At 42.8% G+C, this 23,800-nt stretch overlaps 1 protein-coding gene across 11 annotated transcripts in view; it reads right to left on the bottom strand.

Moving 5' to 3' along the window:
- The window catches only part of LOC124143154 (rho GTPase-activating protein 190-like), a 101,823-nt gene that overhangs the window by 25,009 nt on the left and 53,014 nt on the right, over positions 1-23,800 (bottom strand). For 9 of the 11 annotated variants that reach the window (XM_048386185.1, XM_048386192.1, XM_048386187.1 and 6 more), the window contains exons 4-13: positions 19,009-19,230; positions 18,136-18,429; positions 15,414-15,566; positions 14,557-14,665; positions 13,583-13,706; positions 10,469-10,667; positions 9,520-9,681; positions 7,645-7,902; positions 5,499-5,677; positions 3,115-3,123 (exon numbers count right to left, since the gene is read on the bottom strand). In XM_048386185.1, the coding sequence (XP_048242142.1) occupies positions 3,115-3,123; positions 5,499-5,677; positions 7,645-7,902; positions 9,520-9,681; positions 10,469-10,667; positions 13,583-13,706; positions 14,557-14,665; positions 15,414-15,566; positions 18,136-18,429; positions 19,009-19,230 (1,709 nt within the window). The remainder of the gene's footprint in view (positions 1-3,114; positions 3,124-5,498; positions 5,678-7,644; positions 7,903-9,519; positions 9,682-10,468; positions 10,668-13,582; positions 13,707-14,556; positions 14,666-15,413; positions 15,567-18,135; positions 18,430-19,008; positions 19,231-23,800) is intronic. The other 2 variants (XM_048386189.1, XM_048386191.1) reach the window with 1 other exon arrangement.

The raw sequence follows: 23,800 nt of genomic DNA, 5'->3' as shown, positions 1-23,800 counted from the left end.
TGGTTGCTTCATACGAACAGGATAGGTTGCTGGGGATAATTATTACTAATGGATTCATCTTATCTCAAATGTAATTTATTTTTGCTTTTCTAATCTAGTCTTTTTAAATGATGTTTATTTCAAGCATATGTAACAAATGCCACAAACAATAAGAATCATTGCAAAAATTGTCTGTTTGGCTGATATTTCTAAGGCGTCATTAGAATAAATTCCAAACTATGAAAGTGTCACTTTTAGAGTGAGAGAGTTAGGTCTAATGTTGCTTTGAACTGTACTTTAGTTATATCAGCGAATTGCCACCTGTGTCCTTCTGAGTGAGTGAGAGAGTGAGTGAATGAATTTGGCTTAATGCTGATTTGAACAATATTGCAGATATATCATGACGTGTCAGCACTGTGTGCAGGGAAAGCCTGAAGCAATGCAGGTCTCGGACGTTTGCCACTTTGGAGAAACCCACAAGCACAGGTATGGTGCTGACAAACCTAGAACCTTGATCGGGTTAACCTGGGATTCCGACCCACGATCAAAGGTTTCTGGAACACCTCAGTGATGTAACGATCCACAGCAAACTAAGTCACCCATGCACTGACGCTCTGTCACAACCCCAGCCGGCACATTCACTACCACCCAGCAACACTCCACTTGACACTCTGTAAAACTAAATTCTTGGCTAAACTGTTCATTCTATATTTGTTTTCAGAGAGTTTATCCACTTGAAATAAACATTTAAAAAAGAATTTGTTACAGCTACTTCTGAATTATTAATCACTGCCAGATTACTTTTGGAAACCTAACTACTATGTGACTATATGGTGTCTCATGCTGTAGTTGTTTGTTCGTTGTTTAACGCTGCACTCAGCAACAGACAGCGGTCTGTAAATAAATGATCAAGTCTTGACCAGACAATTCAGTGATTGACATCATAAGCATCGATCAACACAATTGGGATGTGATGACATGCATCAACCAAGTCAGCAAGCCTAACCAACCGATCCCGTAAGTCGCCTCTTACGACAAGTATTGTTGCCATTTTACGGCAAGCATGGATTGCTGAAGAACTATTCTACCCCGGAGCTGTGCTGTAGTCAGAACAGCAGCATAACATGATGGGAGCATGAAACTTAAAGCAAGGAAACTACCTTAAAGTTGATCACAAATGAAATATGTACATTTGACCATTTTCATCTCAATGAACAAAGAACATATCACATGGCTAAGAATATTAGTTCTACAGACAGCAAGATTTCTAAGACAACAAATATTACAAATCTACACAATTTGCTGGCAGGGTGAGTAAGTTGGGTTTAATGCTGCCTAGAACAGTATTTCAGTAATATCACAGCAAATCAGCTTGATGGGAGACGAAGACCTGCAGTGACACAGGTCATAGACAGTTACCCAGTATCGGTATGGTGCTGACAAACCATGAATCTTGGATCTGAACCCATGGTACGGCAGGAATGCAGGATGACAAATACAATACTACGGGTTTATGCCATCCATGCTGAAAACACAACACACAATACTGAGTGAGTGAGTGAGTTACGTAGCTTTTAGCAATATCCCAGCAATATCACGGCGGGAGACTCCAGAAATGGGCTTCACACATTTTACCCATGTCGGGAATCGAACCCGGGTCTTTCGCGAACGCTTTAAATTCTAGGCTACCCGACCGCCCCCACAACACACAATAAAGCTGACAGGCTTATAATATGACACACAATACACTTCATCCTAACTACAGTCAAGTCTCGTTAATCAGACACTTGTTAATCCGATAATCGGCTTTATCCGACACTAATGATATGAACAGATTAAATCAGTGCTATTTAGTCTCGTACTCCAAATCCGAACCAACTAATTTGCAACGAATTCACTCAGTCTCATTAATCCAACACAGTGATCAGCGTACTCCGTGGACATCTGCCCGCGAGTACACAGTCCTTGTTTTGATGCGAGACGAGTCGGCTGGAAGCTGCATAGTACAACGGATGCAGAGTTAAACTTGCTTAACAATAAACAATTACTGCTTTAAATAAAGAAATCAGGATTAATCACATGCTTAGATTACCTCAATTTCATTAAAATCAGATACAAGTTCTCGCTATCACCGAGGACATACCATAACAGGTCACGTCAGAACAACCTTTTGTGAACTATGACCTACCAATGAAATGACTAACAGCAAGTCTACGTTAGCCACTTAGAAAGCAGCTTTCTTAAGCTATGTGGTACGAGTTTCAAACTTGCAACTTCCATTCCAGACTATGCTTTTTAAAGTATTTTGAATGAGTCATACAGTCCGTAACAGTTGTTTTGTGTTGAGCTTTAGAGTCTGCATGATTAGAAAACATATTCCACTAACAATGTAACATAACAATATGAATATTTAATTTTAATTTTTTTATTACGTGTTTGTATCGTTATCTATCATGTAGTTGGCCGATTTTCGATCATGAAAGTTGATACTACTTAATTTTGTTTATCTGACATACTCGTTAATCCGACATAATCATATGGAACCAACCATGTCGGATTAACGGGACTTGACTGTCTGTAGGTAGCAAACAGGTGTCTTCACAAAAACAATAGATCAACAACTTGAGGGCATCTGAACACAAAATACAATATGAAAATATGAAACAGAAATGACAACACATTGCCGGACATTGAACGTTGCAGAAAGACATGAACTTGTGCAGAAAGACATGGAACTGTGCAGAAAGACATAACTGTGCAGAGAGACATGGAATTGTGAAGACATACAACTGTGCAGAAAGACATGGAATTGTGCAGAAAGACATGGAACTGTGCAGAAAGACATATAACTGCAGAAAGACATAGAATTGTGAAGAGAGACATTGACTTGTGCAGAAAGGCATGGAACTGTGCAGAAAGACATGGAATTGTGCAGAAGGACATGGAACAGTGCAGAAAGACATGGAACTGGGCAAAAAGATGGGGTTGTGCAGAAAAAAACATATAAATGTGCAGAAAGACATTGAACTGTGCAGGAAGACATCGAACTGGGCAAAAAGATAGGGCTGTGCAGACAAAACATGGAACTGTGCAGAACAAAGCAAGGCGACAACATGAAGAGTACACGCGACTCACTTCCCGTGTCTGCGAGTCCACAAGGAGGCGGCAGCAGCAGGGAGGAGAGGAGGAAGGATGAGTGTTGGAACATCGATAGGGATACACACAAATGCTCAGCAAACTTTGCAAAGCATTAACTAAATCCTTATTATTTTCATTCTTGTCCAACAATTATATCTGTGTATTAACGCTTGCTTGTATCTACTACTTTACTCTTCTGTGTCTGGACCTTTTGTAAATGTTACTGTAAACATGTGGGCTGTCATGTGATATCCTTACCAAACCTAAAGATCAGGCTACATAAAAAAACTTGGTCTGAAGACAAGTGACTGTCCTACAATCAGTGAAAACAAAGGCACTTGACCACTTACCTCAAGCAATCACCTAAAAGAAACTTTCGGACGATTAGAAATTTCTTATTTTAATAGCTTCTTTGTCTACACGATAAAAAATTGGGTTCTATTTTAGCTAAAACACTTGAAGAAATTGGCTCCGGGAAGCACTTTGACAAATAGGTGCAGGTAGGAGAATGGTGAGGAAAGAAGGTTGGATCAACATTTGTTTCCAGTGGAGTTGTATGGTTGAGTGAGTGAGTATGGTTTTACGCCGCTTTTAGCAATATTCCAGCAATATCACGGCGGGGGACACCAGAAATGGGCTTCACACATTGTACCCATGTCGGGAATCGAACCCGGGTCTTCGGCGTGACGAGCGAACGCTTTAACCACTAGGCTACCCGACCGCCCCGTTGTATGGTTGAAGATGAAGCACCAACAACCAAGACTGGTACAGCGGAGATGGTGTGACAGGGAGAGGGTAGTAATGCCTATGAGAGATTTCATTTGTTCAGTTGGGGAGTAGGGATGGTTTCACACTTTAAGCTATATTCCTTCAATATTAAAGTGAGTGACACAAGAAGAGTGGCTGCATTAACTTCTGGGCTATGTGACTGCTCCCATGCCCAGATTTATGTGGGAAGAGTCACAGTTTGTGGACATTTGCAGTTTTGTGAAATCCACAAGCGTTCACATGATGAAAGACCAAGAAACCTAGTCAGGGATCAGCAGATCCTGGCAGGTATGGGAGACAACTCTGTCAGTGAGTTGCAAGGATTCATTGGTTCATGTAGAATGGCATAGACCTTTTCATTATTAATGCATATAAGTCTTAACGTGTCCTTTTACATTAAACATTGGAAAATACTTCAGTTCTGAAATCATTTTTATGTGACAAATGATCTTTGCCTTCCTAGCATGTATAAACAAAACTAGGCCACAAACACCTTCACCATTAGGTCCCCAGCAATGTATCGCTACTATTCCCCTACAACTGTACCATGTATCTCTACTATTCCCCTACAACTGTACCATGTAACTCTACTATTCCCCTACAACTGTACCATGTATCTCTACTATTCCCCTACAACTGTACCATGTAACTCTACTATTCCCCTACAACTATACCATGTATCTCTACTATTCCCCTACAACTATACCATGTAACTCTACTATTCCCCTACAACTGTACCATGTATCTCTACTATTCCCCTACAACTATACCATGTATTGCTACTATTCCCCTACAACTACACCATGTAACTCTAATATTCCCCTACAACTATACCATGTATCTCTACTATTCTCCTACAACTGTACCATGTATCACTACTATTCCCCTACAACTGTACCATGCATCTCTACTATTCCCCTACAACTATACCATGTATCTCTACTATTCCCCTACAACTATACCATGTATCTCTACTATTCTCCTACAACTGTACCATGTATTGCTACTATTCACCTACAACTATACCATGTATTGCTACTATTCCCCTACAACTACACCATGTAACTCTAATATTCCCCTACAACTATACCATGTATCTCTACTATTCTCCTACAACTGTACCATGTATCACTACTATTCCCCTACAACTGTACCATGCATCTCTACTATTCCCCTACAACTATACCATGTATCTCTACTATTCCCCTACAACTATACCATGTATCTCTACTATTCTCCTACAACTGTACCATGTATTGCTACTATTCACCTACAACTATACCTTGTATCTCTACTATTCCCCTACAACTGTGCCATGTATCTCTACTATTCCCCTACAACTATACCATGTATCTCTACTATTCCCCTACAACTGTACCATGTATCACTACTATTCCCCTACAACTATACCATGTATTGCTACTATTCCCCTACAACTATACCATGTATTGCTACTATTCACCTACAACTATACCATGTATCGCTACTATTCACCTACAACTATACCATGTATCGCTACTATTCCCCTACAACCGTACCATGTATCGCTACTCTACAAAGCAGGAAGTTGCAGCAAGGCGAGGCTGTGTTGGCTGCGCCCGGTGGATACTCACTCTGTTGGGTGAAGTTGGCGGTGGTGGTCATGAAGTGAGCAGCAATGCGGTCTGCCAGCGAGTTGCCGTCGGTGATGAGACGTTGACTGTACTGACTGGAGTAGAAGGACGACGCACCGCTGCTGTCCGACACTGCCAGGATCAGTTTAGGCACATTGGGGAGACGCAAAGCAAATGCTCTGAAAATAAATTGTGAAAATAAAGTAAGCCAGTAAGCACGGTACATGAATTGAGTGAGGCTTGCATCTGCTCTTTAATAGATCAGGCATGTGATTTACTTATTGACAAAAAAGACTTCAACTCATGTTTTTCTCAGGACTTTTGTTTGCACAGAGAAGGAAACCAAGAAATCATAAGCAAAGAATAAAGTTTGAAAATTTGCATAAAATACAGAATTTTCGTCTGAGAGAAAGAAAAATCCCAAGCCTTCTACAGTGGTCCCTCGCTACAACGCTACCTATGGGGTCCAAATAATGCTAAGGCGGGGGAGCGCACTCGGCCAATCTCACGATCTTCGCCTTGTCTCACACATTGCAATGATACAAAATGTTTACCGTTCATAGTGTAAAAATATATATCCATTATGTTTTCGCCGTTTGTTATTATTTACAAGCCTTAACTGTCACATTCAATGTGAATGTAGTCTACATACATGAAAATATCAATCGATAATGGTAGTAACAGACGCTATGAGTGAAGAGCCAATCACAATTCATTACACAAGTACAGAGTGTTTCAGTGGCATTGATTGGTCATGTTGCTTAAAATACGGAAAACGAGAGTTTTCACCAGCGCTACGCGCATTCATACAAATATAGATACACATTCAAGCCAGATTAATTGGTTTGATACGGTTACTTGATCTGAATCAAAAGGAATGACCGCCGTGTTGTGACAGCAACATGTGAGTTGACCGTGTCGCCTCAAATTGGATTGCCCACTAATTAAGAATATAAACTTCACTTGTGGTTCTCTTTTATTGCATGCATGCGCTTCTAAGATCAAAGGGTGTATAGTGTGAAAAGTTAACTAGTAGAACAATCCTATTTCCGGGACTTGCCGCGGATGTTTTCAAACAGATTATTAGAACTCCATTCAGCGATAAAGGGTTGATTATGCAATGAGAAGCATTATGAGCAAATGAACAACGAACAACAATACAATCATGTCTGTGTAAAACTCTCAGTATTAAAAGTGTACATAAATTTTGGGAGCCATGTGTTACCGCGCGTAGTAACCGAGGTAGCGCTTTATCGAAGAGCACAATAGCGAGGGATCACTGTATATCCTAGGCACTTTAGGTCTGTTCTATAATTGGATTGACTGGTTTAGATATGATCCTTTACTGTCACCGTCACATAGCTGAAATACTGCATACTTCCTGGGAATCATGTACAGTAAACTACAGTTACAACAAAGTCAAAGGACCACCATTTAAGTTCATTATAACCCTAGTTTGTTATAAGCATTTCGACTGTCAGGCATCTTTGATCAAGTCATGTGACCTCGTGTTACTCAATAACTAACAAAAGTGTGCACTATGTACTTCAATCATCTCAGGAATGACTACATACATAACATAAGTAAATACAGGTTATAAATATATCACTGATAGTTTCACTGACACAAGAGTCATTTTCGGTTTTAGGCGATGCACAAATGTGAGTCCAGCACACACAAATGTTGAGAAAAAGAAAATACATCCTAAGGAACATATAAATAGAGGATTCATCACGAGTGTTTTTTAATATGGGTAATATCAACCGAGTCTTAGTTAATCGGTATTTGCCGAGCCTTTGGCGAGGCAAATACTGATTAATGGGACGAGGTTGATATTTCCCCATATTAAAAAACACGAGTGATGAATTCTATTTATCATTTTCACATTTTTGCTTCCCAATTAAGGGTCTGTCATTTCATCCATCCATCCATCATGACCACTATCCACATGATCACTTATTCATTCCAGATTCTAAAGTATGTCATGATTACCAGTGAGTGTGTGGCTTTTGTGCAATGCCTCAGTCAGTATCACGCATCAATAAAGTCTGAGTGCCTGACCACCTGATCCCATTAGCCGCCTCTTACAACAAGCATGGGTTACTGAAAACCAATTCTTACCAGATCTGTAGGACTATCAACTTACCTGAGCGTCATAAGAGAAGCTTTCCGTTTGGCGGAGTATACAAGAATGTAGCCATGTGTGACTTGTTGAAGGTCGTGGCTGTCCCCATGGTAAGATGACACTTCTATTTCTATTCGCTGTTTCTGATACTCCAGGAAAGTATCGAGAGTAATGAGATGGGGCGCCTTTGGCGACACTCGGCAGAATTCATTGTTCAAGAAGGGTCCTAGCGGGACGTCCACCATGAACTCATCACCGCACATCATGCACACAGATATCCTGAGGAGAACAGATGGCATAAATGATGATACAATGAGAAAAGGTGGGACAAACCATTATACAACGAGAAAAGATGTTATAAATCATTATATGAGGCCAAGACACGTGTCACGTGGCAGTTGTTCACTTCCTTGGAAGAGTGGATTGCCCTTATAGAATACCATTGATCTTGTAATGTAATCAGGTTTTCAGGTATTTTTAGAAGTTTTATAAACAGGTTACATGAGAAACGTGTCTTACATTGTTGTTGTGATAGTCTAATAAAGAATTAATCCATGAAAACCAAACACAATTTGCACAATGACCAGGTGATTCTGAAAGGTAGGGGAAGCAACTCTGCACACCAGACAACTCGACAACCTTGTTCCTAATTTAAACAGAGGGTTTGATCAAGTAGATGTGTTTTACTTCTGGATGTTGCCACAGTGAGTTCTCTATGAGAGCACCAGAGTCTAGGAATGATCGGTGCCTATGTGAAACAAAGCCCAAACCTATGATCGATGATGACCAGCTAACATACAAGGGAAGCAACTCTGTACTGCTGGGCCATCAGTGTCAATCATGTCAGGATATATTCAGCAGACTTTACACCTAATTTGTGTGACACTATTATGAGTTCTATGCTGCCTTCAGCTTTATTCTAGCCATATTAAGGTTGGGGACACAAAGAATTTATTTCAAACACAGATCAAATGACATGTGAAGCGCAAATGTCAGAGTATATTAGAATGTACAATATTAGAAAGTAGACTGTAAACAGCTTTATTTCTGCGCCGTTAAAATATTGCGAATACCACACCAAAGACAATACTGCGACGAGATATTTCTGCAAGTTGCCGTGTTGAGATGACCCCTTGATTACCAAACAATAGACAGCTTCTCTCCGAAGCTAGTTAATCTGAGTTGGCCGGAAAGTTGACACCGGTAACAGTGACACTAATTGGTCTGTTTACACTGTCATTTGTGATGTATTGTGTGACCATTCTGCATTCATTTGTGTTCTTAACTTATTGAGTAACTTGTGGTTCTGGTTGTTGATTTCAACATTTGATGACGTGTTGCAATGAATAAAGTATGTATGTATTATTTATACTTATTTTTGCGTTTTTAATTTTTGTGATTGAGTCTCGTTCGCAAAATTCGCAATAATAAAAAGTCACAAAAAATTCCCTGTTTACAGTATTCATAGTATGTTAATATCTGTGAAGTGTGTAAAATAGTTACTTATCTTGATCTTGAAGTTCAAGTTAGATGTACACATGGCGTACAATTTTGCACCAATGTGAGTGTTCACCTAACTTAAACCTCTCAGTAAGTAATATTACTCGTAGCACATAATCTAGGAGTGACCTGTGGAGGAGTGTTAGCTCACCTGGTATCTGCACACATATAGAAGTGGTCAGTGGAGTGTTAGCTCACCTGGTATCTACACACCGTCTAGGAGTGACCTGTGGAGAAGCGTTAGCTCACCTGGTATCTGCACACATATAGAAGTGGTCAGTGGAGTGTTAGCTCACCTTGGTATCTACAAACCATCTAGGAGTGGCCTGTGGAGGAGTGTTAGCTCACCTGGTATCTGCACATCATATAGAAGTGGTCAGTGGAGTGTTAGCTCACCTGATATCTGGCTGTGCATGCTCTGAGAGGAGCCAGCCCCCCATGCTTGATGAGCAGCGGCGAATGACAGCCTGCAGCGCTCGATGGATCTGACAGCTGTCGAACTGCGTGTGTGAGGCCTCATCTATGTCCTCAGGAATGTTGATGAATTCACCATGTAACCTAGGAAACCAATACAGATTCTGTACAAATCAAAGTTGGAAGGAGTGAGTGACTTCTGATGAATTCACCATGTAACCTTTGAAACCAGTACTATGGAAACCCGGTATATCTGGATGCACCATTCTCAGTGAAGTGTCCCAGATTTACATATTTCAAAATGATCAATGAATCATTGACAAGGGTAACACCAATAGATAGGAATATGTTCACTGAAGCCGACATGGTGGGAGTCCACCATTATAGTTTAGCCTCAGGTTGTCATGCGATGTCACTGCTGCCAACCTTAGTACTTGTATTTTGTTCCTATCACCTCATCAGGACACCACAGCTGGACAATACTGGTATTTTTATCACTTTGTTCCTTTTTCGACTACACCAGCTTCCGATAATATGAACGAGTGTCTCAACTGGACGGATGCAACACTATAAATAAATTTCATACCAGTCGACATGCTAATTTTTGTAATAGACGGAGTAAGGCCAAATAATGACCCTCTCTTTCCCTGTGCCTTTTTAATTTCTTTCTTTTAATATACATACTACTTGAATATAGTATGTGAATTATGGAAAAAACACATTTTTGTATTTCAGTTTCAAATTTGAGACAGTTGGCAGCTGTCAATAACTATCTTGCCTTATTAAGTCAATTGGATTCTAATGTTATCAAATGAAAATTCCGAACAGATCTCTATTCTAAACATCTTAGTTTGAGATATATTTCCTAGTTGGGCTGATCAAGGAAGCTTAAATACATGATAATCAAATCATCATTGTCACTGCAGCTGACCTTCTGGCAAGATTCTGGCCATCATCGTGGAGTATCTCTCGCTCCTTCTCGCTCTGACTAGAATTATAGGCTTGTATGACTGCAATGGGCATCCCATTGAGGGCCTGGACATCCTGCTCGAGATCAGTAAACAGTGAGCGCTCCAGGCTCTCCCGCACATACGTCAGAGTATGCAAGGAGTTGTAGACACACACACATCCTGAAACAGAGGCCAGCGAACAATGACACCCGTAATCAGAGCCACGTGCTAATGCTTATCATAGATCGGGATTTCCTTGTTTGACTGAGGGAGAAAATCTGACATGGACAATGGACAATGATTGTATTTCGTATCAGAAACGACATATAAGACACATTGATGTCCATGATTCAATGACATAAATCTTTCCAACTTCCAATGTCCTCCATACTCTTTTCCTTCAATGGCATGCACAGTGGATAATACTTGCATCCACTTTGAATTTGTTTAATATTTTTCATCCTGTAAAAGTACACACACACATTAATGAAAACTTTGGTACCTCAACAAGCATATGGAGAGTGTTTATTGGCTCTGAGAGAGTGCAAGTGAAAGAGCCTATGTATTAATATATGAATATTATATCATGGGTACTGGGGACATTGATGTCCTCTCAGGAGGCAAGTATGGGTACTGGGGACTATGACGTCCTTTCAGGAGGCAAGTATGGGTACTGGGGACAATGACGTCCTCTCAGGAGGCAAGTATGGGTACTGGGGACAATGACGTCCTCTCAGGAGGCAAGTATGGGTGCTGGGGACAGTGATGTTCCCTCAGGAGGCAAGTATGGGTGCTGGGGACATTGATGTCCTCTCAGGAGGCAAGTATGGGTACTGGGGACAATGACGTCCTCTCAGGAGGCAAGTATGGGTGCTGGGGACAGTGATGTTCCCTCAGGAGGCAAGTATGGGTGCTGGGGACAGTGATGTTCCCTCAGGAGGCAAGTATGGGTACTGGGGACAATGACGTCCTCTCAGGAGGCAAGTATGGGTGCTGGGGACAGTGATGTTCCCTCAGGAGGCAAGTATGGGTACTGGGGACATTGATGTCCTCTCAGGAGGCAAGTATGGGTACTGGGGACTATGACGTCCTTTCAGGAGGCAAGTATGGGTACTGGGGACAATGACGTCCTCTCAGGAGGCAAGTATGGGTACTGGGGACAATGACGTCCTCTCAGGAGGCAAGTATGGGTGCTGGGGACAGTGATGTTCCCTCAGGAGGCAAGTATGGGTGCTGGGGACATTGATGTCCTCTCAGGAGGCAAGAATGGGTGCTGGGGACAGTGATGTTCCCTCAGGAGGCAAGTATGGGTGCTGGGGACAATGACGTCCTCTCAGGAGGCAAGTATGGGTGCTGGGGACATTGATGTCCTCTCAGGAGGCAAGAATGGGTGCTGGGGACAGTGATGTTCCCTCAGGAGGCAAGTATGGGTGCTGGGGTCAATGATGTCCTCTCAGGAGGCAAGTATGGGTACTGGGAACAATGACGTCCCTTCAGGAGGCAAGTATGGGTACTGGGAACAGTGATGTTCTCTCAGGAGGCAAGTATGGGTACTGGGAACAATGACGTCCCTTCAGGAGGCAGGTATGGGTGCTGGGGACAGTGATGTTCTCTCAGGAGGCAAGTATGGATACTGGGGACAATGATGTCGTTTCAGGAGGCAAGTATCGGTACTGGGGTCAATGACGTCCTCACAAGAGGCAAGTATGGGTACTGGGGTCAATGATGTCCTCACAAGAGGCAAGAATGGGTGCTGGGGACAATGACGTCCTCTCAGGAGGCAAGTATGGGTACTGGGGTCAATGACGTCCTCACAAGAGGCAAGTATGGGTACTGGGAACAATGACGTCCCTTCAGGAGGCAAGTATGGGTACTGGGAACAGTGATGTTCTCTCAGGAGGCAAGTATGGGTACTGGGAACAATGACGTCCCTTCAGGAGGCAGGTATGGGTGCTGGGGACAGTGATGTTCTCTCAGGAGGCAAGTATGGGGACTGGGGACAGTGATGTTCTCTCAGGAGGCAAGTATGGGGACTGGGGACAATGACATTCGTTCATGAGGCAAGTATGGATACTGGGGACAATGATGTCGTTTCAGGAGGCAAGTATGGGTACTGGGGTCAATGACGTCCTCACAAGAGGCAAGTATGGGTACTGGGAACAATGACGTCCTTTCAGGAGGCAAGTATGGGTACTGGGAACAATGACGTCCTTTCAGGAGGCAAGTATGGGTACTGGGAACAGTGATGTTCTCTCAGGAGGCAAGTATGGGTACTGGGAACAATGACGTCCTCTCAGGAGGCAGGTATGGGTGCTGGGGAAAATGACATCTTTTCAGGAGGCAGGTATGGGTACTGGGGAAAATGACATCTTTTCAGGAGGCAGGTATGGGTACTGGGAACAATGACGTCCTTTCAGGAGGCAAGTATGGGTACTGGGAACAGTGATGTTCTCTCAGGAGGCAAGTATGGGTACTGGGAACAATGACGTCCCTTCAGGAGGCAAGTATGGGTACTGGGAACAGTGATGTTCTCTCAGGAGGCAAGTATGGATACTGGGGACAATGATGTCGTTTCAGGAGGCAAGTATGGGTACTGGGAACAATGACGTCCTTTCAGGAGGCAGGTATGGGTGCTGGGGACAGTGATGTTCTCTCAGGAGGCAAGTATGGGGGTTGGGGACAGTGATGTTCTCTCAGGAGGCAGGTATGGGTGCTGGGGAAAATGACATTCTTTCATGAGGCAAGTATGGGTACTGGGGACAATGATGTCGTTTCAGGAGGCAAGTATGGGTACTGGGGTCAATGACGTCCTCACAAGAGGCAAGTATGGGTACTGGGGACAATGATGTCGTTTCAGGAGGCAAGTATGGGTACTGGGAACAGTGATGTTCTCTCAGGAGGCAAGTATGGGTACTGGGCTCAATGACGTCCTCACAAGAGGCAAGTATGGGTGCTGGGAACAATGACGTCCTTTCAGGAGGCAAGTATGGGTACTGGGAACAGTGATGTCCTCTCAGGAGGCAGGTATTGGTACTGGCGACAATGATGTCGTCTCAGGAGGCAGGTATTGGTACTGGGGACATTGAGGTCCTTACCATGTGGTTTGAAGTTGGCAGTGGCTAGTGCATTATGCTCCAGACTGACATCGCCATCTATAGGCCGATAATCTAGGCTGTAGTTAACACTCTCGTGAACATACTCATCATCTATACACAGATTCTGAAACAGTAAAGAGTACATATTAAGATCACAGACTCCCTCGTGAACATACACGTCATCCTAACACAGACTGAAACAGTGAAGGGAAGAAAAGGTCAATGTCTCCTTGTCAGGGGCTTGACCTACAATCACACATCTGGAAGACCTGTTCAAAGCACTGTTGTTGTTTCAAATTCAACTCGAGAAGATACCTTCTAGGATGTGAAATTGAAGGCATGTTCTCTGATTCTGCAGTATTCTAACAGGTCTTGATTGAGGATCACTTTACAACTTTCAGCAGGATGAGGACAGCATTAAGAATTGTACTTATGTAGCTATCCACCAAAACTCCTTGATGCAGTAATTTGTTTGTTCAATGCAGCACTAAGAATTATTCCACCAATATAAGAGTGGTCTCTAATTAATCAAATCTGGACCATGCATACCTGTGACTGATATCACATGCAACTTCTCACAGCTCCAGGGTACACCACACAATCGACATGTATGTATATGTGTGCGTGTGTGTACGTGTGTGTACGTATGTGTGCGTGTGTGTACGTGTGTGTTCGTGTGTGCGAGGGTGTGTCCGAGGGTGTATGTGCGCATGAGTGCGTGCATGTGGTTTAACGCCGCATTCAGCAATATTCCAGCTATATGTCGGGGGCTGTTAATAATCGAGACTAGACCAGACAATCCAGTGACTGATATTGTGAGCAACAATCCATACGGTCAGGGGTCAATGACACGCCAATAACCACGCCACCAAGCATGACCACCTGATCCATTAAGTTGCCTCTTACATCCACCATGGGAACCTATTCTATCCCGGAATCCCCACGGGTCTTGACATAATGAGTCAGGAACTAACCCTGATAGCCAGGTTGACATCTTTGGCCAGTCCGTCCTTGCCAAGCAGCACCAGGTTGAGACAGCGCTCTGACCCATCCAAGACCTCACACGACTCCACCACCTCCGGCCTGCAACATGCACACAAGGACACTAGGTCAGGACGGTACATACAGTTAACTTATCTGCTGGACCTTGGGCAAGCAGAAACAACAGAAAACATGTCATTATTTCATCAGCATCAAGTGCCATATCCAATACATACATTATAGCTGGGACGATACACCAACTGAGCGATCAGATATATATCCCAATACCTAGCTCACGATCCGATATGTATCACGATACTTGCATGTGCTCTTATCTGTGGTGCGTAAGCCATCTTTTTCACAGACAAGATGGCCAAATACCTGTCTGACTGATGATTTTAAAGTTGACAGTGTCAAGAATGGAGCAATGGATGAAATTATTTACATTTTCACCACTTATTTTCCCTACTAATTGGTGTTTGATGTAACAGTTATGAAAGCAGACATTTAAGGTAAGAATCAATAATTTTTACTGTGATCTACACTTGTATTGAGAAGTAAAAAATCGCAATCCACCTACGGACCGGTGTACTGGTCCACTGCTAATATATATGTATGTCATTGTGGTCTCATCTGAATTGTTGGTTGTTTAATGCCGCACTCAGTAATATTCCAGCTATATTATGGTGGTTTGTAAATAATCAGGTCTGGACCAGACAATCTAGTGATTGACATCATGAGCATTGATCCACGTAATTGGGATATGATGACATGCAACAACCAAGTCAGCTAGCCCGATCCAATCAGTCGCCTCTTACGACAAGCATAGTACGACCCTGCTGCAGCTCACCTGGATGACCTGGAGGCCAGTAGTTTGTGGGACTGCAGGTCGACACAGTTCTCCCGGAAGTAGCACCGGTCCTTGGAAGGACACTGGATGAAGCCGAGGTGGTTGAGAATCATCACTTTCCGGTCCTCCTCTAGGCGATACAGAGCCTTGTACCTGAAACAACACCGGAACAATACAACCACCACGCCCACTCCATTATGTTTCAATAATACCAGGTCGTACAACCACCACGCCCACTCCATTATGTTTCAATAATACCAGGTCGTACAACCACCACGCCCACTCCATTATGTTTCAATAATACCAGGTCGTACAACCACCACGCCCACTCCATTATGTTTCAATATTACAAGGTCGTACAACCACCACGCCCACTCCACTCTGTTTCAATAATACAAGGTAGTACAACCACCACGCCCACTCCATTATGTTTCAATAATACAAGGTCGTACAACCACCACATCCCTCCACTCTGTTTCAATAATACCAGGTCGTACAACCACCACATTCACTCCTCTCTGTTTCAATAATACCAGGTCGTACAACCACCACGCCCACTCCATTATGTTTCAATAATACAAGGTCGTACAACCACCACGCCCACTCCACTCTGTTTCAATAATACAAGGTAGTACAACCACCACGCCCACTCCATTATGTTTCAATAATACCAGGTCGTACAACCACCACATCCACTCCTCTCTGTTTCAATAAAACCAGGTCGTACAACCACCTAACCCACTCCACTCTGTTTCAATAATACCAGGTCGTACAACCACCACGCCCACTCCACTGTTTCAATAATACCAGGTCGTACAACCACCTAACCCACTCCACTCTGTTTCAATAAAACCAGGTCGTACAACCACCACGCCCACTCCACTGTTTCAATAATACCAGGTCGTACAACCACCTAACCCACTCCACTCTGTTTCAATAATACCAGGTCATACAACCACCACGCCCACTCCACTCTGTTTCAATAATACCAGGTCGTACAACCACCTAACCCACTCCACTCTGTTTCAATAAAACCAGGTCGTACAACCACCACGCCCACTCCACTGTTTCAATAATACCAGGTCGTACAACCACCTAACCCACTCCACTCTGTTTCAATAATACCAGGTCGTACAACCACCACGCCCACTCCACTCTGTTTCAATAATATCAGGTCGTACAACCACCTAACCCACTCCACTCTGTTTCAATAATACCAGGTCATACAACCACCATGTCCACTTCACTCTGTTTCAATAATACCGAGTCGTACAACCACCCTGTCCACTTCACTGTTTCAATAATACCAGGTCGTTCAACCACCTAACCCACTCCACTCTGTTTCAATAATACCAGGTCGTACAACCACCTAACCCGCTCCACTCTGTTTCAATAATATCAGGTCGTACAACCACCTAACCCACTCCACTCTGTTTCAATAATACCAGGTCGTACAACCACCACGCCCACTCCACTGTTTCAATAATATCAGGTCGTACAACCACCTAACCCACTCCACTGTTTCAATAATACCAGGTCGTACAACCACCTAACCCACTCCACTCTGTTTCAATAATACCAGGTCGTACAACCACCCTGTCCACTCCACTCTGTTTCAATAATACCAGGTCGTACAACCACCCTGTCCACTCAACTATGTTTCAATAATACCAGGTCATACAACCACCCTGTCCACTTCACTGTTTCAATAAAACCAGGTCGTACAACCACCCTGTCCACTTCACTCTGTTTCAATAATACCAGGTCGTACAACCACCTAACCCGCTCCACTCTGTTTCAATAATACCAGGTCGTACAACCACCACGCCCACTCCACTGTTTCAATAATACCAGGTCGTACAACCACCTAACCCACTCTACTCTGTTTCAATAATACCAGGTCGTACAACCACCTAACCCACTCTACTCTGTTTCAATAATACCAGGTCATACAACCACCATGTCCACTTCACTCTGTTTCAATAATACCGAGTCGTACAACCACCTAACCCACTCCACTCTGTTTCAATAATACCAGGTTCTACAACCACATAACCCACTCCACTCTGTTTCAATAATATCAGGTCGTACAACCACCACGTCCACTCAACTATGTTTCAATAATACCAGGTCGTACAACCACCACGCCCACTCCACTCTGTCTGTAGTAACTCATTACTGCTACACACACGGGGCCGAATATCAGCCTCTGAGACGTCTAGACAAATCCCTGCTAAGTCAGTAACTGTTACACACATGGGCCTGAATATCAGCCTCTGAGACGTCTAGACAAATCCCTGCTAAGTCAGTAACTGTTACACACATGGGCCTGAATATCAGCCTCTGAGACGTCTAGACAAATCCCTGCCAAGTCAGTAACTATTACACACATGGGCCTGAATATCAGCCTCTGAGACGTCTAGACAAATCCCTGCTAAGTCAGTAACTGTTACACACATGGGCCTGAATATCAGCCTCTGAGACGTCTAGACAAATCCCTGCTAAGTCAGTAACTGTTACACACATGGGCCTGAATATCAGCCTCTGAGCAAGTCTAGACAAATCCCTGCTAAGTCAGTAACTGTTACACACATGGGCCTGAATATCAGCCTCTGAGACGTCTAGACAAATCCCTGCTAAGTCAGTAACTGCTACACACATGGGCCTGAATATCAGCCTCTGAGCAAGTCTAGACAAATCCCTGCTGAGTCCGCAACACTACCTGGGATCATCCTGCAGCGCTACTGTGATGCCTTTCAGGTCTTCCGGCGTCAGCCTCCCTGTTGAGTTGAGATTCAGAAATATCTGTGACTGTTCCCACAGGAGCTCCTGGAACTCATGCTTGGCCTGCTGTCGGAGCTCCTGCTGATGCTGTTCGTACACGATGCTGCGGTCCTGCTCCTCCAGCCCGTTGTACCCCTCCTTCCCCACGAAGAACACGTACGTCTCCCCCAGAGTCTTCCCCGCCGTCACCTGGTGGTTCTCCTCCAACAGCTTCTTGAACTGACGCTGGAGTCTGGAGACAAGACATACAGTGAGGCTCGGGTTGGCATTTACTACAGTGGCAGACATTTGTAAAACATAAAACATTTAATATCTAGAAACAAGTGATTATGGAAACCTACAAATAAACGTTGCCATGGTATTGGGTAACTTGTCAATAATCAATTACCATAATTTTGATAACATGAAAAGCATAGTATGAGGATCTTATCCAATGAGTGATCGTCAATTCAAACTACAAACTGGGATTCAAACCCATGATCACAGGTTTCTGGGCGCGCCCAAGGGACGCAACTCTGCACAGGGATAGCGGCGCATGAGACGACTGGGCCAGACCTATCCCCGTTTCAAGTATCACTCCTACTTCCTCTTTCCTGTCAGGGGCTATCAGAATATAGAGGTCTGCTGTCCAGAAAACTTGATGAGTATGTTTGAGGACATATACTGCCCCTTGTCCTGCATCCTACTCTTTCCTACAATAAACCTGTGACAGACCACTAACAGGATATACAGGTCCTGCACAGGAAACACGATCGGCTCTGTCTGAATTGTTTTTGGAGGATAACATCCCTCCACTCTTTTCAACACTTACTCTTTCCTGCGATGGTTTGCCTGCAGCTCGTTGACATGGTTCCTGAAACAGGTCTCTGCATCAGGGGAGTTGAGCAAATCAAAAGGTATCCTGGTCTCGTCCTGGCTGTCGAGGAAGGCATCCGTTGTCTTCCAGGTGCCCTGCCCCACCGTGCACGCGTCCACAAAATACTTGGAGAAGTCCTCATGCTTCTGGATGTTCTTCTGAACTGTCGGCCAGCTCCTGGAAGCAGAGGCAGTGAAGTGTGAGGCAACATACTCTGATGACCATGAATAAGTACAAACTCTTTGTATTCTGGGTGAACATGAACTGTCTTCTCATTTTGCCTGTGTTTGTTTGTTTGTTTGTTGTTTAACGCCACACTCACCAATATTCCAGTTATATGACGACGGTCTGTAGTGAGGGAGTGAGTATTGTTTTAGGCCGCTTTTAGCAATATTCCAGCAATATCACGGCGGGGGACACCAGAAATGGGCTTCACACAATGTACCCATGTCGGGAATCAAAACCGGGTCTTCGGCGTGACGAGCAAACGCTTTAACCACTAGGCTACCCGACCGCCCCTCGACGGTCTGTAAATAATCGAGTCTTGGCCAGACAATCCAGTGACTGATATCAGGAGCATCGATCCACGCATTTGGGATGCAATGACATGCATCATCCAGATCAGCGAGCCTGATCACCCGATCCCGTTAGTCGCCACTTACGACAAGCATAGTCGCTTTTTACAGCAAGCATGGGTTGCTGAAGACCTATCTTACTCAGGATCTTCATGTGTCCATTTTTCCTGTGACAAGTACTGACAATACAAAGATGAATTACAAACAAGGAACAACTCAACTGCATCAATGCATCAACGCTGGTGACTGAGGTAAACAACCACCAACATCCACAAGCTTCTGTAACTCACACGTTTCTGTCTAGAATATTATATTAGATTGAACAGGTCAAACAAGGGCGAAGACAAGTTAGCACAAATTTATACAAAACATTGTCACAGAGTAGATGTTTCATGAAGGGCTGAAGATTCCACAACCCCTAATACTAGCTTCAGGCTAGCTCTATTTTTGTTTTGTTTTTTGCCACAGTTAGCAAATCACCAGCAGTGAATGGGTACCTGGTAGGATGAGATGGTAATGTGACTATTAACTTTCTAGCAATTCACAGGCAGCTTGGTTTGTATACTTCCCATGGAGCTGAGAATGAAAAATTAAGTACGCACTGATCCATTGACCTTGGTGATAATGGTACGTACTGTGAGCATACAAAAGTATAGAGATCCGGGCTAGAATAGGTCTTCAGCAACCCATGCTTACTACTCTGGATAGTCTGGTCCAGACTTGATTATTTACAGACTGCCGGCATACAGCTGGAATATTGCTGAGTGTGGCGTTAAACAACAAACAGACAACAACATTTACTAGCTCAAACAGTGATGACATATAAAGACATCCCCTAAAGCCTGAAATTCTGCTGGTTCTCAGGGTACCTTTAACATGGACAAACTGAGACAGGCAGGTGCTCGCACCCTGTAACAGTATCGCAGCAGGTGTCGGGGAATCAGATTCACCCATTACACCCACGTGGTGAATGGAGGGAGGTGTGATAGGAATATGTTTCATACACTAAGCTTCTCCATGGCCGTTTGGGAACAATAGAAGGCCTTATGAATAAGAACAATTTATGTGTACACAGGGTTAGATTATTAATGAGGGTTATCAAGAATGAGTCTCACCTTATCACTAATGTGAGGAAACCATCTTCTCGAATCAAGGGAGTTAACTGACTACAAAGGCCCAGTTTCCATCCTTGCCGAAATTGGCAGAAATTGTGAAGTAATATTTTGGCTGGACTAATGAGTCAATCAAATCGCATAACGAAATCAACATCTGATTCGTAAATTGCCGTGCAGATTTCGGTTGACTGCAGGATTTGTAAAGCATGTATACTGCCAATCTGGCATCAACATATTTTCCAAATCGTTTCATGTTTTTAATCAAGGTATGATTTCATACACATCGCAAGCAAGACCTGTTTTATCATAATAAACATTGTGATAATCGATCAGATCGTCTTGACTGGGTGCCGCAATTTTGTTTGAAGCAAATGCAAGTGATATAAGAGGAGGAATCTGATTGGTCAATAGGAGGGATATAGAAGGGCATAACTCGTAATAGCCACTGGTGGCACTAGGATCGAGCCCAGAAATTCCAGCCTGGTTCGGCAAGGGTGGAAACTGGACTTTTACAGTTAGTTAACTACCTTGCCTCGGCAAGATGTGAGGAAAGAAATGGTTTGAAGAAGGAAATTGACCAGGAACAGCACAAGGCAACACCAGTCATTAAAGGGGCACTGATCTAACGGACTGGTTGTTGCCTTTGTTATTGTTTTTCCCCCGTGAGTACCCGGATGATACGCAACGCAACTGAGCGTGACCAGAGACTGGGGTACCGTCTGCAAGGACAGCTAAATAAACTTGGAGGCTGGAGGCAATACTTGTTTTACGCATTTTTGAACACTGATTGGTTAACTGTGATCTATAAAGATTTCGACAAAGGGCGCATGTAAATTCATTTCTTCAGCCTAAACAAACAGACAAAAAGAACAAGGGAGCTCATCGGATGTCGTCATTTGGAAATACCCCAGATGGTATAGTTTAATACTAAAAACAGTATCCATGCAGTGAAAGCATTTTCGGATTTCGGCTTGCGTCGATAATACGATTACTACTCCCTTGTTGTCATCCACGTTTTCTCGTATAACCCTACACTTGTGTATTTGACGTCATTCGCTTGGTGCTCAGTTAATGAATTTATTACAGGTACAATTAGTGGTAGCACCACTTATATTACCTGACAAAGGTTCCCATTTGGCATTTATTGTGTCTGGGGTAATTATTCAATCAAAATCCAGGTTTGAAGTGAGGTGAAATATGTGTTATGTAATATGCACGTGGCAGCCCAGCAAGAGATGAATGATCAGTTGAATTACTTTTTTTTGTAAATAAACGGATCGTTCCTAGTCATCAAAGGATTAACAGAAAATACGTTGATTGATTAATCACTGTTATCTTGCACAGTGGATATGTCAAGAGTGAGTGTTTACATGTCTAGGTTTACTAAAACAAAGGGAATACACTCATATCATGGCGCGAAGTGCCGATGTAAAAACAACATACTTTGTTCATAGGGTTAACTGATAATACGTTGATTGATTGATCATTGTTATCTATCACTCAATGGAATTTTTAGGAACCGTGGACGCTATGAAAATAGTTGTCACGTGGGCTTTCTCAGCCGACCATTGAGACTTGACACCTATGTAAAACACCTGAAACAATCCAAGCGATCAGTTGAGAAACGAACACGGGTTATAATATCCCGAAACGATATATATCTTTTAAAATATTTGATTGTTACTGAGACACGTGACATCGAATAAGTTTCTTTGTACGGCTGCAGACGAGTGGGATATTGTTCCTTTGTGTGGATATTCACGGATACATTCCTCGAACAAGGAAGCTGCCTAAAACGTATACACATAAATTTGGTAGGTTGTAATTATGATATCTGCATTTTGTTTTCCTTCATTTGAACCGATTCGTTCTTGTTTCTCTACGTCTTGGTTGGGAAATTCTTCAATGCGCGACAGACGTTGTTGTCACAGGTCTTTTCCTTTGTAAGCGTGTATATATTACCGTCAATTTGTAAAATGTGATTCTCTCAGGCAATTTATAAAATGTGTAAATATTTCAGTCATTTTGACTAAAAAATCTGTCCAGATTGATCAAGACGATCAAAAGGGCCTACAAACATCACAACAGATTAATATGTAGGATTAAAAGCCAAACAACTTAGAAATGTACTTTTCAACGTTACATTTTCAGTCTCTTGGTGATAACATTAAACATCAAAATGTTTGGAATTCGTTGTCATAATAATACAGATGGAAATGTTTTTCAGTCACTTTGTAAAATAACTGAATATTTAGACGTTTAATAAATTTGTTACACATTTGACAGTAAAAAAATATACACACTATAAAAAAAGCATATGCTCAGGTGAAATATATACTTTGTGTTGCAAGTCAAAATAGTGTAAACAAAAATCGCAAAATTACCAAGCAAGTGACTTATCAAAACTTCGTCACCATTACCGATGCTACTCACAAAGATACCTACATTTCCTTATTATCTCGAAAACTGTATTTCATTTTGTTGATCAATGTGACCATACACCCTTATTACTATCCATAAAAGTGACTAATGCGCTTACGAATGGCGCAGCAGAGGTCGCGAACTAGTCTAGATTTCTGCTATACATCCGGGTATTTACTGGGAAAAAACAATAACAAAGGCAACAACCAGTCCCGGGGAATTGAGTTAGATCAGTGCCCCTTTAATACTGCAGCAGTATCATGCTTCCATGTAAATGGATGAGTCTGGACCAGACAAACCAGTGATTGTAATCACAGCAACAGGCCACACAATCGGACAAATCACACATTGGAAAGTAGACCCAAAATGAATGTATGACAACCTATTTTTTACACAGTAACAGTGACGTTTCAGCATTGGTCCTTATTCCGTTGTCAAGCACTATATATTGTGGTGAAGGATTAACAGTAACAACAATTATCATTCGTTAGAGGGATAACATGGGAATGTTAACTAATAATGACAGAAGGAAATAGATGATGGACATCTGTCAAATGCCTATCAAAAAATTCCCACATTGTAGCAACTACCAGACTCTCATTTAAGAGGGCTTTAATGACAAGCAGGAAGTACTTG

This window comes from Haliotis rufescens, unplaced genomic scaffold (assembly GCF_023055435.1).
Source record: "Haliotis rufescens isolate VD_foot unplaced genomic scaffold, xgHalRufe1.0.p SCAF_6, whole genome shotgun sequence".
Lineage (NCBI taxonomy): Eukaryota > Metazoa > Mollusca > Gastropoda > Lepetellida > Haliotidae > Haliotis > Haliotis rufescens.
Note: the sequence above shows the minus strand (reverse complement) of the source record. Positions and strands in the feature narration are given on the sequence as shown.